This window comes from Abrus precatorius, unplaced genomic scaffold (assembly GCF_003935025.1).
Source record: "Abrus precatorius isolate BTA unplaced genomic scaffold, Abrus_2018 Scaffold6, whole genome shotgun sequence".
Taxonomy (NCBI): Eukaryota; Viridiplantae; Streptophyta; class Magnoliopsida; order Fabales; family Fabaceae; genus Abrus; species Abrus precatorius.
In genome coordinates, this window is record NW_020874406.1 from 15,406,444 (window position 1) to 15,426,545 (window position 20,102).

The 20,102-nt window shown below is 32.8% G+C and overlaps 1 protein-coding gene across 1 annotated transcript; it reads left to right on the forward strand.

Moving 5' to 3' along the window:
* Positions 1-2,692: 2,692 nt before the first annotated feature.
* On the forward strand, positions 2,693-4,124 carry LOC113870246 (glucan endo-1,3-beta-glucosidase 12). The gene is made up of 3 exons (XM_027506838.1): positions 2,693-2,750; positions 2,866-4,011; positions 4,093-4,124. The coding sequence occupies exons 1-3, from the start codon at positions 2,693-2,695 to the stop codon at positions 4,122-4,124; spliced, it is 1,236 nt and encodes a 411-aa protein (XP_027362639.1).
* Positions 4,125-20,102: the final 15,978 nt, after the last annotated feature.

Here is a 20,102-nt window from a genome sequence, read left to right on the forward strand (position 1 = left end):
TAACACAACTCATTAAAATAATCACCTGTAACAGATAAGCTCAAATGAAACAAGTAGTTTTACTAACTGTATATTAATGGCCGAACTATGACACTCCGCAATTAGCTACTATAAAACGGTGGTATTCATGAAAAAGGAAAAAAAAAAAGGTTCCATAAGAAGTTAGTAACTTCTATGTACTTAGCTTTTGTACCGACGATATTTTTATTATATTAATTAATTATCTGTTTGCTTTACCCATTTTACACGGCATTACAATGAGGGGCATAACGATTATATTCCAACGTGTCAAAACGATGTTAACTTGTTACGAGACGACACTCATAAAAAAGCAACATGTCGTTTAGGTGGTTTTCTGGCATGTAGATGCAGCAGTTGTACGGAACGTGCAGGAAACGTCAATTGTAGTGTTGTCGTTATTACAATCTACAAACATTATACCGGGAATTGGGCCATTGGCGCTATTGTGGGCTCTTTGTAACGTCTTGATTCTTTAATCTGTGTTGGAGCCCAGAGCGTGGGGCTTTTTCTTGCATGTGTCACAAAGTAGCATGACGTGTTTTTCTTGTGCTCCTCTTCCCACGAAAATTTCTTATATATGTTTTAAGTTGTTTTTGGTTGTTTAGTTTAAATTAACGGGTTTTATATTCACTGGAAGCTTGCTTAAAATCAGTGATAGAATTAGAAATTTTATTGAAGCATGCAATACTTTCCTAGTCAAAATTTATCACTGTAATCAACACGCAAGTACACAAATTTCAGGAGTAAAAGAGAAAGGGTACACTTGATTATATATTTATTTACAAATTGTTTTTATATGAAAGTTTACGTTATATATTCTATTATAAAAATATTAAAATATACAAATATATCATTTTCATGATTATTCAAAATTTTCATAATTCTAAATTAGCACAAAGGATCTTCCTACAAATCTTCTTGTTTATTAAAGAAAAATTCTAAAGTTTTCTAATTTCATTTATATATATATATATATATATATATATATATATATTACATCAATCAAACATTACTTTATTATAAAAAAAAAACTAGTCCAGTTCTTATTGCGGTTATTGATGATTCATATTAATTAATTAATAATATAATTAGGGGAGTTTGAAAATTTGTTGATCTTTCTAGTAAAAGGAAGAATATAGAGATTTTATTATAACAATTTTGTTTATAATTTTTGCATGGTTTTGTTGGTTTATTTTGATAAATTATTTAGTGTGTATATATATATATATATATATATTGTATTTGTCAAAATGTTTTAAAATTTATTTTGATTTATAGTTAAATTATCACATAATGAATTTTTTAAATAAGTGTTCAATTAAATTATTTTTTTATTTTTAAAAAATTATTAAGGGAGATCATATCTATTTGATGATCTTTCTGACTCAAAATAAATTAGATATTCTTTTACATAAAAAAACCTGTTAATCCAAATGTATCTTTACAAATACTCAATTTTTTAAATTACAAAAAATTAATTCTTAAAAATTATATTTTTTGATTATTTTCTTAAAATGATATTACTAGTTAATTTTATCTCTACTATTTTGTACGTTAATAAATTTAATGCTTGAAATTATTATTATTTTATTAATTTAATTCTTAAGGTTAAGAATCAATCTGACTGAAATATATGAATGTCAATAATTAATAGGTGTCAAAATTATAAATTAAATCAACAGTTCATAAATTTAAATTTTAAAATAATTAATAGCTAGTCATTTTTTTGATTAAATTCACTCTTTATAACTTAAAAAATAATAATCAATGTTTATAATTTTAGAGCTAACGGTATACTGACAGAAGCAGGCTTAATTTAGCAAAAATAATAATAGTTTTTTGAAAACATATATTCAGTTATCATAATTAGGTTTACTTTGGGTAAAATGAATAATTATAAAATAAAAAATTTAAATAATAGAATGAATCACTTTTTTATAAGTTAAAATAAGTTCATGCTTTTATAATTCTTGACAATTTTTTAATTAATAAATAAATTATTTAATTTTTATATTAATTTTCTTCTCATTAAAATTTATATAAAAATATATTTAAACCAAACCTTGGCATCAATAGGGAAAAAAACAGCTAGAAAGAAAGAAACCAAAACTCAAAAAGTGGCTCTTTGTTCTGGAAGTGATTGTACTTGTACACTTGTGCTTGAGTTTCTTATTTGCTCCACAATATTCCTCCTTCATGTTAATTGGTTTAGCAGGAAAGAAAATGGTGTGATAACGTGTTAATTTTTATATTAGAGAATTAAAAACAATACAATTAATGAAACAATATATAAATAACATTATTTATATACGGATAATTTGTTTATGTAATTAAATATTTGCCAAATTATAATTTATTTATTCTCAACAAATGATAATTTTAATTCCTTAAAATATTAAAATAAGTACATATATTTTTCATTTTAACGATCTGTGTAACACGTACAAATCTGTCTTTTTAGTGTTTTTCTAACGAGTCAAGTGTTGATTTTTTTTACTAAAAAGGCTCAACCTTTGGGTAAGCAACGCATGGAAATTCATGAACTGCAGGAAATTTGTTCCTTCCTCTGCAATATTCAGAAAGGTTCCATTCCAATATAAGTAAAGGGTAAAAGCCATTAACCCCCGAGCAAGACCAGATTGTTTCAACATTGTGGTTCTGTTCTTGAGAAATGTTGAAGATGGGGTTGCTATTTCCTCTCTTCTTTCTTTGTTCGTTGGGTCTTACTGGTAAGAACAAATACACTAATCTTCTCTCAAACCTCTCAACTTTGTCAATGTGGGCTTCTTCACATTTTTATTTTTCCTCTAATGAAAGTCTTTGTTTTGTGGTTTGCATTTGCAGTTACTGGTCAAGAATCCATTGAGTTCCTAAACCTCTGTGACGCAAGTGATGACATTTTGCGAGCCTCATCGTCACACGGTGAGCTTCCCTTAGCTGTTTTGGTGAGTGGTGGAGACCTCAATGGGGTATCAAGGAGCATTTTGTTGGCTGAAAGTTGGCTCAGACACAATGTTCTTGCACATTACCCAGCGGCAAAAATCACCACCATTGTCTTGAGAAGCCTTGCCTTCTGCCAACAAGACCAACAGCAACAGAATCTCCCTGTAGTTCTGTCTTCTTTGAAGAATATCTATCACTCTTTAAGGAGGTGGGGTTTGGAGAAAGATGTTAAAGTTTCTGTTGCTTTTAATTTGGACTGTTTGAGTCTAAACTCAGTTTCTTATAACGATGATTTGAAAATGGTCAAACCTGTGATAGATTTCCTCCAAAGTGTTAACTCTACATATTCTGTGATCCCACATTTAGCCTTCTCACATTTTTCTGATAAAAGTTTAAGCTTGGTGTCTTCCCACTTGGAGTCCATGAAAAAGTTAGGATTTTTCTATCCCAACAGCATAAATGTTGTAGCCATTGTTCCAAATGTGGGAAAAACAATAGCAAGAAAGCTTTCAGTTGTGGATGCAAGCCTGATAGGCGCATTTCCAGTAAGGCCAGCTCCAATGCCAGATATAGCTGGGCCCCCATTAGGTTTCTCTGTCGGTCATCCTTCTCCTTCCAATGTACCAGTAAAACCTATGCCTCCTCTAGCTCAAGTAGTTTCTTCTCCTCCTCCAATGCCTTCTACCACTTTTGCCCCTGAAGAACCACCCTTTGTTGTTCCAGCTAGTTCACCTCATGCTTCCACTTTGCCTCCTTGTAATCCAATCCACAGTGAGCCACCTTATCCACAAATAATCCCGGTTCAGAAGCTGTGGTGTGTGGCTAAGCCTAGTGTTCCTCCAGAAACACTGCAACAGGCTTTGGACTATGCTTGTGGAGAGGGTGGTGCTGACTGCATGGAGATTGAACCGCAGGGAAACTGCTACAATCCCGACACTGTTGTTGCTCATGCTTCTTATGCTTTCAACAGTTACTGGCAGAAGCACAAGAGAAATGGTGGAACATGCAGCTTTGGAGGAACTGCTATGTTGATAAATTCTGACCCAAGTAAGCATGCACTGTTGTTGATTATCTTGTGTTGTTTTCTTTTTCTTTTCTCCCATTTAATAAAAGTGATATTGGTTGCAGGTTTCCTTCATTGTCGGTTTATTCTCAGCTAAGTGAAATAAGAGTGGCAGTGGTGAGTGGCGACTTTCTTTTGCTGCTTTAAGTGTGGAGAATTTTATGTTGAGGTGACTTTGCTTTGATTCACTAGCAATTGGTTTTGTATAATGTATGGACCAACTTAGGTAATTTATGTAGTTAGAGCTGCTAATCTAGTATTATCATGGACCAACTTAATGAGCTTCGGGCTTAGTTATTATCTCATCTTGTTTTTCATTGATATTTACGTGTTAAGTGATAACTAAGTTGTAGTTGTGTTCTACATTACTACTGATCAACGATTGATGCCTATTTTGCCTACGCAGAGTTCATTTATTCACAATGATGATCTTGTGTTTTAAAGAACTATGATATTCCTTCTGTGATATGCTATTTTATTTAATGTCGTCATCAATACTTTAACCGAAAAAATACAATCAGGGTTATGGATATGGTTAGTAAAAATTATATAGAATTTTCTTCAGATTTAATGATGGGGTTGGCTCATTCAAGGATAGGGAAACCGTGGGGGAAATAACCTGCCTCTTGTTTTATTTCAATTAAATATATCAACCTGTTTTAGAGGGAAAAAAATTATTTGGAAATGAATTGAGAAGGAAATGGAGATTTTGGAAAAATTTCAAAGCTCAAGTCCTTGTATGGGTGTCTCCAACTGGCATGGTGTTTGTTTAGTGTCTTTCTCAGTAGTCAGGGCCCAAACTTCTTTTTTTCTTGGATTCCTATTTGGAATGGAATAGAGTATGTTATACGAAAGTGTGTAAAACATTGGGTGGTTTATTTGGTGAGTTTTTACAATAAGATACGAGTTTGACAAAAACAAGACAAGTTACGAGGAATGAATGGAATGTCCTTTGTTCATCATCTTGTTCTCCAATACTTTTTCTTACTATTTCTGATCTGCAATTATTATCCTCAAAATTAAAGCCTGAACTAGGATTAAATCTTCTACTGCTACAATAAAAGGGTGTTAATGTTGGAATATCTTGAAAATTGGGTAGTTCTCAACTCGGTTGTCTTTTCATTCCCTGCCACACTATTGAGTTGGAGAGCATTCAATGAGAGCCAGGTTAGGATCACGAGAGCTTTAGCGTGTGTTAGAAGTACATTATAAAAAAATTGAAATATAAATCTAACGCAAAAATTCTAATTACTTACGTAGATTCATGTAAAATCAAACATGTTTACTATAATTTGTGGCAACATGGCTATAAAAAAAATAACACAAATGATGTGGCAACATGATCTTAAACGTTTTCGGTGTCGTGGTCCACCTGAAGCAGCTTTTACCGTTTGTTTTATATTTTGTTTCTTTTCTAAAGGATGAAACAAAGATCAAGAAAATGCTTTGCCCAAAAAGAGGTTGGTGGGGTCATTCAATAGTTGAGAAACGAAAGGGGAAGAAAAGCATGAAAAAGGGGGCAACGGTTAGCCACAGTGTACGCATAGTACTTATTCATAATCAAAGATTTGATGTTTTGGGACAGTTTGATTTAAATTTTAGTTGTTTTTTTTTTTTGAAAAAATGTTAAAAATAAAAATTAATCTCTTCAATTTTTTGGGGTCAAAATTTCGTTTAATCTTAAAGCTGCGGCTCAAGTTCCATGCGATTTAAAAAGGGCTAGGATGGGCCATTTAACTGTTTCTGGGACAATAGTTAGACCCATAAACAGTGGTTTAAAATCCAAAGATGTTGCTGTGATGTCTAAGCATGCTCCTTAATCCTTACCAGTGTTTTTGGACCCAATTGTTTTTTTAAAAAATCCGTATATGTTTTTTCTACAGAGTTGGGCTAGGAGGCCCACATTCTCAATTATTCGGCTAATCCAATAAATTGATAACAAGAAGAAGGTAACCCAACAAATTGTTGAAAAAAAAAAAAGGTAACCCAACAAATTGGAGAATTCCAACCGACTAATGAACTTGCTTCAATTTTTTTTATGTCCAAGTTACGAAAATTTTTCCTTTTCATCATGTACTTTTTTTTCTTTCTTCATGATCATGCTTTCACATTCAATTATTATAAAAATTGGATTTTGAAAATATTAAAGCCTTTTTATGTTTTTCTTTACAAGTTTATGTATTTTTCTCATATTTCTGAATCAAGTGTGGGTACACCACACGCAATCTAATAACTTGAACTCACCTATACCTTTTTTTTTTGGGATTGATTTTACTCAAATTTTCATTAAAACCAAAGATTTTTTCTTTCTCTTTGGAACTCAAAATGAATTTTCTGTGTGCAATCCTAAGACGAACTATACAAAGAGATCCAACACTAGTTTAGTCTTCCGCTTAATACCATGGAATTTAAGTGGCAACTTGTAATTTCAATTTATAATTTAAAGTGTCAAGAAATTTTTCTATTTTACGTAAGTCTTGTGTATACATTTTGTAAATAGAAAAATATGTTTGAAGAAAAAAATTTCGTTGAATGAATTTACTTGACTTGCTTAGATTATTAATCCTTCTATTTGAGACGATTTTTTTTTTAAAAAAAAATTTCACTGCTTTGTAATGCAACTGGATAATTAAATTACACCCATAGAAGAGAGAGAAGGTAAGCTAAAAGGGGTGTTGGGTCTTCCTATATCAGAACAGACGTATACGTAATAATGATAGTTTCTTAAATACATAGACGCTCTTGTGCCTACCATTTGTTGTTTCTACGTGAATGCTTACATGAGAAATATGCACATTTTAAAAAAAAATACTTTTTTATATTTTTTAATAAATTTTAACTTATAACTAATAGCATTTTGTCATCATGCTCTTTATTTTTCAGGAAAAGGAGAGCATAGAGAAGCTATGAGTGAAGCTGGTACTGAAATCTGTCTTGCTCATGCTAGTTAGTGGGCTTGCAGCTATCGTACACTGTGGACATGAATAATTGAATCAAGCGTGTCATCGAACTGAGCTAAGATCGCCAGACAATCATATTCATCAAGTATTACAATTAATCACGCATCCCACTTCTCCCTATTTTTTGAAAAATATTAAAGAGACAAGTCATTACGTACGACTATCAAGTCTTTATTTGTGACATTTCCTAATCTAACAGGAATGAGTCAACTTTACTTTATTCAGAAAAATATATATGCGTGCTCTTTTTTTTTTGGGTAGAGTATGGAGTAAAAACTCTGAATTAAGGGCACGATTGTATTGTAATTGAAACGGGGTTTAGATTGAACTGAAAAAGGAACACTTTATGAGACTTCTTTTTTCCAAAGCTGAAGATACAAGGTAAAACCAAATACAAAACAGGCACTAGCTTGGAATACGCCCAAAAGGAAGGCTAACTTCGAACTGCACCGAGATTATCTTGAAATCTATCTCCCATTCAATTACATACAACCAACAAGGCCAAGCGTAAATCTGCATGTATAGGATATGGGTCAAAGGTAAAGGCAAATAAATCACGTGGAAACTAACTCTGTATGGCATCTTAATCAACACGAATACTGACATTTCAAGAACCATAATGCATGAAATGTAAGTAAGTAATTTAGTTCTAAGTAAATTATATTTTTCATGCAATGTAATGGGTGGATAAAAATTGTTTATATATATATATATATATATATATAACTCTTTCAGGCAGGGAATTTTTCTGCTCTCTAATATTGTTCCTCCATGTTAGTAGAACATTGTCTGAAATATTTTTCCTCTTAATCACTTCCATGAAGTTTAATGCACAGCATTAGAATAGGATTTGAAGGAAAAATCCATGTAAGCACTAAAGTCTTGCTAATAATTTGTTGCGGGTGAAATGTAGTGTACTAACTTTTTTTGTATGAATCCTTTTACTGAATCCATTAATTTTAGAAAATCACATTGATTTTGTTCTTGTGATTCAAACCATTATGATACTTATCACTTCTATTTGTGTGTATGGGCTGCTGTTTTTGTTGAAGTAGGTTCAACACAACCAACCTTCATAAACATAAAGGATTTCTCGAACAAGTTGGCATTTAATCGACGAAGCACTATAAAATACAAAAGTAAACTGAAAATGACATTCATTCCTTGGTAACGGGTATACAACACTTATGCTATTCATAGATTCGAAAATGACTCGCTAAATCATTACAAGTCATCTCTATTCTGCATGTCCTCTATAATCTATAACGGAAATGATTTATGGACAAAAGACGAAAGGAGAGAAGGTGCAACACATTCATGCACACTCCTCTTAATTGTATATAAATTTGTAATTGGGTAGGGCGAATCTCATTGGAGCAATAAAACAAGAGCTTTGAATTTTGTGACACTACGCCAGAAATTAACTTTTGGAACGCCTACTTAGATAATGGTTAGTAATAACCACTTTGTATAAAACACTAAGAGAGCGGTTCCGCCTCAACCGCTTTCTAATATATAACCGCTCTCTAATATTTACTTCTGAGAGCGGTTCAAATGGAATCGCTCTCTTATATAACTTCTGAGAACAGTTGTTAAATAACCGCTCTAAGAAATATATATTAGAAAGCGGTTTCAAATGAACCACTCTCATAAGTCCATATTAGAGAGCGGTTATGAAATAACCGCTATCAGATGTTATATTTTTAAAACTTAATCTGGTTATTCCTATCGCCTCGCCAAGTCTGTACTTCAAAATTCTCTCTGTTCAGTATTCTTTGAGAAATTTTTGCAGAGAAACAAGCACACCTGACATCGCAATTGAAAATTAAAGGTATATTCATAATCGTTTCTTTGTTTTATGGCCATGTTTGGACATTCGCACTCTCTCATTCTCTCTGTTCACTGATATGTACCTCTGTTTTTGACATTGAACAGTGACAACGTCTCCTCCATTTCTGGTCCTAGCTGAACTGCGACAAATTTGCACTCCTTTCTTAATTCTAAGTTAGTGCATGCTGCTGTGTTTATAATTTGTATTAACTGAATATTGTTAACATGTTGACTATTGCTGTCGCGTGAACAAAGAGCATAAAATAACTTCTAATTTTGTAAAAGTTGATATGGGCAGGTTCAATCTTAGTATGTTAACCTCTGAAATGTTGTTGGAATGATTTTTTAAGATTTGTTGAACATGATATTAGGACAGTGGTTAGTTATAATGCAAGAGTATGTCGTTGTGTTTGTTAACCTATGATATTAGGATTTTTAAAATTTTTATATTCTTGTTTGTTTTTCCCCCGAAATGTATATTTCCTCTGTGTATGAATGAATTTGATGTTGTATTGTAGAATGTGATGAATGCATGATTATTCTTAGTGATTAAACTTTGTAGGATATGACTTCAAATGTAAAATTGAGTGAAACTATAGTCTCTCGTTTGAGATTGAAAATAATGTTTAATAAATCATTATTTTCAATCTCAAATTGTCCAAGTTGGACAGTTTGTGAACAAACTTATTCATTAATTTGTTAGCATTTGCTTCTCATAATGTTGTATTTAATACTTAACAAAATTTGAGTTTGAAGCATTTCTCATTGTTTCTTGGTGCATGCTTGATTGAGGTAAATCATCTCATATATTTCAGGTTGTGTACTAGGAGACTAATGCGAAATGCTGTCTAAATTTTGTCAAGTAAAAAATACAACATTTAAGTAGCATTTGTTAATTAAGGTTGGAAAAAGTTTGTTCTAAAATGGAATAGGGCCCTACCATGTGAGAGTTAATAAGACATTCACATTTATAATGATCGTAACCGTAGTTGGAGCAAATATGGATCGAAGTTGGATAATAGTTGATCATTTAAGTGAAGAATACGAAGACGAAGTCAAAGAGTTTATTAGATTTGTGATTAAGAATGCAACTGATGTCAACCTTATTCCCTGTCCTTGTTGGTGTTGTTTGAATATGTTACAAGTAAATGTGGAAGAATTGGAAGAACATCTAATGTGCAATGGGATAGATGAAAAATATACTTGTTGGACAAAGCACGGTGAGATACAAGGTGGAAATAGATCAACTAACATGGAATCAAGTGTCAATTACTCAAAGACATTTAGAACAAATGAGAGTGATCATGCTAAACAAATTTCAAATGTTGTTGAAGAAGATCTTAGAGATTGTCCAAAGATATTTGAGAGGCTGAAAGATGATGCAGAAATACCATTGTATAATAGATGTACAAAGTTCTCAAGATTGAGTTCTGTTTTAAAGCTTTATAACTTAAAAGTCTCGAATGGATGGACTGATAAAAGCTTCACAGAGCTGCTAAGTTTATTACATGAGATGTTGCTGGAGGATAATGTGCTACCGAAGAGAACATATGAGGCTAAACAAGTATTTGCTTATTGACCCATGAAAAGATACATGCTTGTCCTAATGACTGGATTTTGTTCTGAAATGAGTATGCATCACTAAGGAAATGTCCAAAGTGTAATGTATCACAATACCTAAAGAAAGACACAACACCTGCGAAGGTCGTGTGGTATTTTCCACTAATACTGAGGTTAAGACGTCTTTTTCGTAGTGCAGAAAATGCAAAGCATATGACTTGGCATGCTGAAGGCCGAATTAGAGATGGAAAGCTTAGGCATCCAGCAAATTCTCCGCAGTGAAAAAATTTGACGATGACCATGAAGAGTTTGCAACTGAAACAAGGAATATACGTTTTGCATTAGCAACCGATGGAATGAATCCACATGGCATGCAATGTAGCACCCATAGTACATGGTTCATGATCTTAATAATGTATAACCTACCTTCATGGCTTTGCATGAAGCGAAAATATATGATGTTTTCTTTGTTAATCTCTGGTCCTAAACAACCTAGAAATGACATTGATGTGTACTTGTCTCCTTTAATTGAAGATTTGAAGTTGTTATGGGATAATGACATAGAAGTATATGACAGATATAAAGATGAAAATTTCATGGTGAAGGCAATGTTGTATGGAACAATTAATGACTTTCCTACATATGGAAATCTTTCTAGTTACAGCATCAAAGGTCAATATGTATGTCCAATATGTCAGGAAAAAATAGATTATGTAAGACTAAACCATTGTCACAAAAATATTTTCATGGGACATCGTAGGTGGTTTTCAAAAAATATCCTTTCAGAAAAATGAAAAAAACTTTTAATGAAAGTTGTGAAGAACGACGATGTCCTTATTTGAAGAGTGAAGAAGAAATATTTGATGAGGTTAAACATATAAGAACAACATTTGGAAAACCTTTTGCCAAACAAATTTCAACCGCAAGTTGGAAGAAGATGTTAATTTTCTTTCAATTACCGTACTGGAAATCTTTATACGTAAGACACTTTGTTGATGTTATGCATGTTGAAAAAAATGTTTATGAAAGTGTGATTGGTACATTATTAAACATTGTGGGAAAAAAGAAAGATGACATCAATGCAAGACTTGACTTGGTGAAGTTGGGAATACGATCCGATTTGGCTCCAGTGAAGAAGGAAAATCAGACCTTTTTACCGCCAACAACATGTACCTTGTCTAGATAAGAGAAACGAGCTTTATGTGAGACTCTTTATTCAGTTAAAGTTCCAGAGGGGTATTCATCAAACATTAAAACTTGTATCACTTAAGGACCTAAAGTTAAAAGGGTTGAAGTCTCATGATTGCCATATATTAATAGATAATTTAATTTCTGTTGCTATACGGTCTATTCTACCCAAGAAGGTTCGCATGGCAATCACGAAGTTGTGTTTCTTTTTCAAGGCAATATGTAGCAAAGTGATTGATCCTGAGAGATTACCATGTTTGCAAAACCAAATAGCTGAAACTTTATGTGAGCTGAAAATGTATTTTTTTTACCGTCATTCTTTGTTTTCATGGTTCATTTGACTATTCACTTGGTGAAGGAGACAAAATTGTGTGGCCCTGCATATATGCGATGGATGTATCCCATTGAAAGATATATGAAGATTTTAAAAGGGTATGTTAAAAATAGAAGCAGACCAAAGGGTTGTATTGCTGAACAATATTTAGTGGAAGAAGTAGTGGAATTTTGCAATGAATACCTTTCAAATGTTAAATCATGTGGCATTCCAAAATCACGTCACACAAGAAGGACTTTAGGAGAAGGTAGCAGTGGTTGTCAACAAATAGAGGTTCCTAGACTGCAATGGGAACAAACACACTTGTATATATTACAAAACACCCCTGAAATTGAACCATATATAAGCTTGCACAAAGAGACACTGAAGCATAGAAATCCTTCTAGAGGTGAGAATTGGATAACAAAAGAATATAACCAGCGATTCATTGGATGACTACAAGAACATGTTGGTGAACAGTTGAAACAGAAGAACAATTCGGTGTCAGAAATGATTCGATGGTTGTGAAAAGGTCTTTGTATTGATGCCTTTTCATACAGTCGTACTTAGTCAATGGTTTCATATTTTACACAAAAAGCATGACGACCAAAGCACAATGCAGAATAGTGGGGTCACTCTGGTAGCTGAATCATTGCATATCTCTAGTGCAAAGGATAAAAATCCAATATATGCAAATATGTCATATTTTGGAGTCATTGAACATATATGGGAGTTGGATTACACTAACTTTCGTGTAGCAATCTTTGGATGCAAGTGGGTAGACAACAACAGTGGTGTTCGAATTGACGATATGGGCTTTATAAGGGTCAATTTTAAAAAGGTCAGTTACCAAGATGATTCGTTTATCCTTGCATCATAGGCTTGACAGGTGTTCTACATCGTAGATCTTGTTGACAAGTCATAGTCAATTGTCCTAATGTCTAATAAAATAAATGCTTTCACCGATGGAGAATTAACAGAAGAAGAAGTTAATGTGGAGAACGATCCTTTGAGAAGTGTTGAACACATGTCAATTGTTGATACATTAACAGATGACGAGGATATTTATGCAAGACATGATCATGAAGATGGTATTTAGTTGAATCCGTCATTTCATTCAATAAAAGGTCATAGGAAACTTAGTAAGGCTCCTAAAAAAAGAAAAAGGTGCATTTCACATTACATTTGTATGTATTATAATTTGGTTTTATGATTTTACTTTATCCCTGAATGTAATTATTTAATGTTAACATTTACCTTTTGTCTTACAAAGATAACTTCTTCAGATAACATGGACAGGAGTCCCCCTCATCACTTCGCTAAGGCAAATAAGAAAAAGGGTTGAGGGATTACCAAACTTAAGTCAATTAGCAAATCAAGAAAGTTAGGACAAAAGTTACAGGTAAATTGTCACCATCAATGAATTTTGCAATGATATTCAATGATTAATTATCATAATATTAGTAACACTAAAATGTCTTTATGATTTATATTTGCATATAGGTTGGCTGGAATGGAAAAGGTCAACCGATAAACCCTAACAGATCAAAATTTGCATATTTCATTGGCTTTGTTACTAGTAGTACAGTACTAATCAGTTATTCTGATTGGACAAATGTCCCTTCCAATGTTAAAGAACACATTTGGAAGCAAGTTGAGGTACACAATCATAATTGTTTCAGTTATTTTATATTGGTTTACCCAAGAAGGTTTATCTGATATGTTTTTTTGTTTCCAATGTAGGAAACTTTTGAAGTGGATGTTGTTCACAAAGATTTTGTTCTTTCTTTAGCTGGACGGGACCTTCGTGCATTCCGGACATGTTTGAGGAAACATATCTATGACAAAGATGAAAATTGTGTCTCCATCCTCTGGAGAAGTATCAGAGATTCATCACAGTCACTGATCACTAGATGAACTTTGTCAACCAAAGCTGCACAAAAACTTTCAAGGTACCATGTCACACATTATTATATCAAATTACTGTCACCATTGTAGAAAGGGTATTGATTTGGTATATTTCTGAATGCCTTATTTCAGAAAGAAAGTGAGGCTAATGCACAAAGGCCAAAAGCAATGTCGTACAGATACAGGAGGTCAGCTAAGGGATATGCTCAGTTGGAGCAAGAGTTGGTATGTAAATTTGTGTCTTGTGTAACAATGTGATGCTAATATGTTGTATTATGTTAAACCTATTAACGAGGGCATTTAATTATTAAATTTGTGTAGATTGCTACATTTGCGTCTATTTTGACCTCAGTACCTCGACATGTCTTTTGGAAAGCTGTTAGGGTAAATAAACAATGTAGCATTGATGACGAAGAAGTTAAAAAAATTGTCAATAAATTTGTAAGTACTTAATACTAATGTGTTAATACTTTCAAATACGTTAAGTTTTATTTTGAATTCTCTTTCCTAATGGTTTTTTGTTATGTTTATTGTAGAAAACCCTTTCACAGGTCACTTCAGACGCTGAGACTGAATCAACAGCCTGAAATGACATACTTTCTCAAGCACTTGGTGTAAAAGAGCATCCAGGTCAGGTGAAGGCTGTAGGTTTTGGGGTGACCCAAAAATCTGCATTTGGACCAGCTACATGTCCACATCCTTCATCTACCGAGTGGCAAAACATGAAGCATTGGGTAGCGCATTTGACCAATGTAGTGACACAGTTGACAGGGGTCAGGGACTACCCCCATTCATGTCAGGTCAGATGTCATTCAACCCCACTTATTCCCCACCACCATGTATGCCACCCCCTTTCAATATTGCTTTTCAAATGCAACCGATGGCGGATATTGGTCCCCAAACGCCTGTAGATGCACCTTCTACCAGCCATAGAGGCAGTTGCACACCAATTGCATTTGTCGAGATTCCAGAGGTATTTAAACTACAGTAAATCATCACTTACCTTTTAATGTTTACTGCTTTTGATTTGATTTTTGCGTAATATAACAAATTTTCTGATCAATTAGATTTTTATAACATTATTTCCTCTAATTCCTAGCTCATTAATCCTCTTTTGTGCCTAATTGGTTGAATTGAATCATTTTATGATGTTTGAATTTTATTTAGGCTTTATTTAATTTTTCCAGTATTTGGCAAATTCTGATACTGTTTTGGTTTCCGGACCATATCTTGAGTTGTAGAACTTCTTTCATTGTGATTCTTGATTTGTAGGAAAGCTAAGAGAAAGGTGCACAATTCCTATGAGAGGTCAGAAACCAATTCTGATGATAAGAAGCTGAAACTGGGCCTGAAAAAAGTCGGAACGCTGCAGTCGCGGATCCTGAGCAAGGTGTAGTATTTGGGCCATATCTCAGTCCACAGACATCCTATTAAGCCCATTCCAATGGCATTTTGAAGCTAACGTCCAAGGCTACAATTTTCCTTCAGGCCACGAACCAAAAAAAGGCCGTTTTCATAGCCGAAAAAATGGAACAAAGTGACGAACAGAATTTTGAATTTTGAATTTTAATTTTTTGGCTCTTCTCTTCTCTTCTCTTCTCTCTCTCGCTCTCTCTCCCCTTTAGGAATTATTTCCCTCCATCCATGGAGGCTTAGATTTCCATCTAATTCAAGGATTAAAAGGGACGAGACACTCTTGAGGATCGATTTCACAATTTATTCAACAACAAATTCGGTTTCATCTCTTCCTTCTTTTTCCTTTTGCTAATTATGATTTCAAATTGAAGTTCTTCGTTTGGATTGATAATTGTGCAGTTGTTTGATTACATATTATTTGGTTGATGTATATAATTAATTCTTAAAGGAGTGTGAATTAGATTTTCAGGTTTGAGATCTAAGATTAATGGCGTTGGTGAATTAAATTAACACAAATCGATTAGGTTCTAGAGGTTTATGAACTTTGAGCGAATTGTGTGTTAATCGAATGCATGAGGGTTCTCGTGTGAATGCTTAATTTGAATTGAGGTTTCATTTGAATTTAATGTTAATCACTAATTTGTTGTTTGATGCATCTTCTTGGAATTCGATGATAGAGTGGTCATAGTTCTTCTAAATTCTTAGATTAGAGTTTTTAATTATTTTTAACTTTTGATTCTAATTAGTTATTCTATAAATCAAACCCCCTCTAAAAATTTTATAATCGTATAACGTTATCATCGTTGGGAGACGACTTGGATTGCACCTCTTACTACATAATTTTTATGCAATTCATTTTTATTAATTTGTCCGAGAGCGACACTCGCGATCACTTTCATTTGTAGGGTGATCATGACTGTATGCTATACTTGAACAAACCTTTTTGCCTAGTTGCAAGAGATAGAGTATATCATACAGTGGCTGGGGACTCCTTACATAATATGGCTCTTCCTCCAGAGCATGGTAAGGTTTCTATAGAGGTAGTGTAACGACATGAGGAGGACTCTGCACTACTTGTCCCAAATGAACAAGCAAACCTGTATTCCCTAAGAGATGTAATTGGTACTTATGTTGCTTGACCATTGTCCTTAATCACTTTAAGACCCAAGGTATGTAAATGTGTTTCTTTATAGTTCCTGTTGCTAGATGTTACAATTAAAAGGTTTGTTCTTTTCAGGTTGCCCCTTCATCAGGTAAAGGGTTAGGGAAAGAGACAGGGTACTCAAAAGAGTCCATTGCTGGTCCATCCAATAAAGGTAGCACTGGTTGTGTGTCATCAGAGATTCTGAAGTTGGCAAAAGCCCAAGCTTGGATATGATGAAGCTGTTTGTGAGAAGTGATAAAGCCATTGATAAAGCTACAATTCAACTGACAAGTGAGCACTGGGGTAAAGAGTTTTGTGACATTGTGGGGAAGGAAAACATCATAGAGGTCATACGTCGACATTGGTTGAGTGCCTCTAGCATTAACCTTTACATACGGTACATTAATTTTTATATTATATAATTCATAGTCAATTTATAACTTTTATAACCTTCATTTAATAATGTTCAATTCTACTTTTGCAAAACAAGATATTTGTGTGAAGCTTATTTGCATGGGACAATGGCAAATAGATTCTCATTATATCTCCGTATGAAATGGATGAAGCGCTCAATCTAAACCCACATTAACATATAGCTAAAATGTAGAAGCGTCATATGGGTGAAGATCACTTGATATTTGCACCTTATAATGTTGGGTAAGTCAATCTCAGTGAGACTCTGCTTTATGTTTTATAATTTAGCATATAACTTTTAAACTTAGTAATCTTAAAATGATATTTATACTCGTGGTAGGCAACATTGGGTCTTGGTTGCCATCAATACGGCTGACGAGACTATCTATTATATTGATCCTCTATGCAAGCAGCTGAAGATGAGAACACACATGCAGAACCTATTTAATAAGTAAGCATTCATTTATGTCAACCAACTATGATTAATGTTAAGTGGTTCAAATGTATCTAATTTCTTTGGTTCACGACTCTTAGTGCTCTTGTCACGTATCGAGCAGAGAGGGGAATGTAGCCCTCTAGTACAAAGATGAGTCAAACAAAATGGGTCTCTATACATGTAAGACTATATCATATCTTGTGTTTTTAATTTTCACCTAAAGTGTAATTGCACTGTATATCATTCTTAGTTAATGTTATTTTATTTGATTTTTATCTTCCACATAGTGTTCCAAGCAAACAAATAATGATAACTGTGGATATTATGTGTGTCTATTCATTGGGGATGCTTTGCACCATGGATAAACTATAATCCCAGTAAATGTAATAATCTTACACATTCCAATTCGTTTGCCATATGCTTATTATTTCACTTAATTAATTAAGCTTTGTTTTCCCGGTCTTTGTATTTCAGTACTTTATAAAGGTGTAGATGCCAACATTTCTTGACAACAAAATTTGTCAATTGCAAAAGGAGTGGTGTTCATATTTGTACCATAGGTATTTAAAGGACACATTAAGTACAATAGATTATTAGTATTCTTTTACAATATTTAGACAATTTTCTGTAAAGGCTAAGCAAAATGTGTAAATATGAGACTTTGATTGATTGTAATCTGTACATGTGAGTTGTAATTGAATAATACAATGTGCAATTGCTTTGAAATTCTGGTATATCAGGCTCTGTTTGAATTTTATATTCTATTTGAATTAGTTCTAAATACTGTATAATTTACCAGGTGTGCTAAAAAAAGATTTTATGCCAATTTTATTAAAATATTTAAAAATATTTCTTAACTTTGGAGAGCAGTTCACGAAGAACCGCTTTGCAAAGTCCACTTTTAAGAGCGGTTCACAAAATAACTGCTCTTAGAAGTGAACTTTGGAGAGCAGTTATAAGTGAACCGCTCTCAGAAGTTTGACATAAGAGAGCGATTAACCTGTCAACTGCTCTCTTTAGTCTAACTTGTGAGAGCGGTTCAGTCTTAACCGTTCTCTAAAGTACTATATTTTATTTTGTAGAGCGGTTACGCGCTTAACTGCTTTCTTTGGTGAACTTCTGAGAGTGGTTAACCGCGTAACCGCTCTCCAAAATATACATTTGAGAGCGGTTAAATAACCGTTTTTCAAAAATGAAGACATTGGATAGCACGTGATTTTAAAACACCGCTAACCGCTCTCTTAATTCAAGCAAAACCGCTCTTACATCTCATTTTTGGCGTAGTGTAAATTTAGCTACTTTAGAGCGTATGTGTAAAATTAAATTAAATAAATATTTATTTGTTATTAATTTAAATTTAAATATTTTATAAGTATAACAATTTTTTTTAATTAAAACGGTAAATAGGCTCTCTTTTTTCCCACACTATATTTTCTATTATTTTTTAATTTTTATTTTTCATTGAATATATAAATCTCATGTGTATATAACGATTATTTAAAAATAAGTAAATTTTCACAACCCATAAAAGAGATGTAAAATATGTGGAGAGGAGAGAGATAAATAAAATAAAATAAAATAAATAAAAGAAAGAAATGATGTATAAAAAGTACTTTAATTTATATGATGTCTATAATATTTTATAAAATTTGGAAAAAAAATATTTTTTTTCACTTAAATACTTTTTGTCTCTATAATTTATTTCAATTTTAATCTTAATCTCTATATTTTGAGAATTTATTTATTTTATTTTAATCTTATTTTATTTAAGTTTATCACATAGATTTTAAAGAGAGAAATATCAAATAAGATTAAAGTCTTACAAATTATAGGAATTAACACTTCAAATAGAATGAAACTACGAACTAAAATATAAACAAATGAAATTATAAAAGTTAAAGACTAACTTTTGTCATAAAGACCGAAAACAACTAATTATAAACACAATGTATTTAAATCATACTTTAGAGTTATTCCTTAAGGTATTGTTTGCAAAAAAATAAGAGTTCGCTTCTCATTATTAGTTCATGTTTCTAGGCAACTTTTAAGCATTTCATACAACGTTCCAGTGCAATACATACAAGTTAAGAATCAAAAGTCCATGTGACTAGTGATAATTACCGAAACCACAGTAACTCATACATATAGAAACACTCCTTGCGTACAATTCGCAAGTAGATAAATTGTTCTCCATTCCACATATTGCTTTTCCCTCAACTTTGCTTTATGGGGTCACTTTTTTTAAAAAAAAATAAATAATTACAGTAGTTGCTCTAAACTATCACGGGTGCCCTTAATTAATGCCTCAAAAAATTAAAGTTGCAAATATTTGTTAACGAGACTTTTTTAATATATTATTTAATAATTTTATGTAAATTTCATAATATAAAAAGTGAGTTCAAATTATTTGACGAGACTCGTTTAAAATCCACCAAAGAATATATAATGTAACATTTAGTAGCATTACTCGAAAAGCTATTGAGAGGGTGCCCTTGATTTAAGGGCGTTCAGACCGAATGGTCCCCTCAAAAGGGTCTTAACTCCGAAATGAGTTGAGCTGGAAAGACATCTTTTGCAGAAGTTATTATAACATTAAGCATGACCTTCAACTAGCATGCCCACGTGGTTGGTCAACATTCCACCTATATTTAGAGCCAAAACAAGTGAAGTCATCCACGATGCACTTTCCAGTGGGCAATTTGCCCACGTTAAGTTTCATATAACATGTATGTGATTTGGACCAAAAAAAGGGTTAGTATGTATTACCATCTTAAATATGCTATTTATGCATTTCATAAATATATATATCACAGAAGTTTTACAAATCTTAAGAGTCCTCAAAGTGCCATTCGAAAACAGTAGTATAACATCGAACTCGGTTTATGACAATCTTATGATGTCTAGTT

What these genes read in the sequence shown, in the direction of transcription:
- LOC113870246 (XM_027506838.1), top strand. Translation starts at nt 2,693, where the DNA reads ATGTTGAAGATGGGGTTGCTATTTCCTCTCTTCTTTCTTTGTTCGTTG. An exon ending in TTGTTCGTTGGGTCTTACTG is followed by an intron (nt 2,751 to 2,865) that starts GTAAGAACAAAT and finishes TTGCATTTGCAG; the next exon opens with TTACTGGTCAAGAATCCATT. An exon ending in GTTGATAAATTCTGACCCAA is followed by an intron (nt 4,012 to 4,092) that starts GTAAGCATGCAC and finishes TATTGGTTGCAG; the next exon opens with GTTTCCTTCATTGTCGGTTT.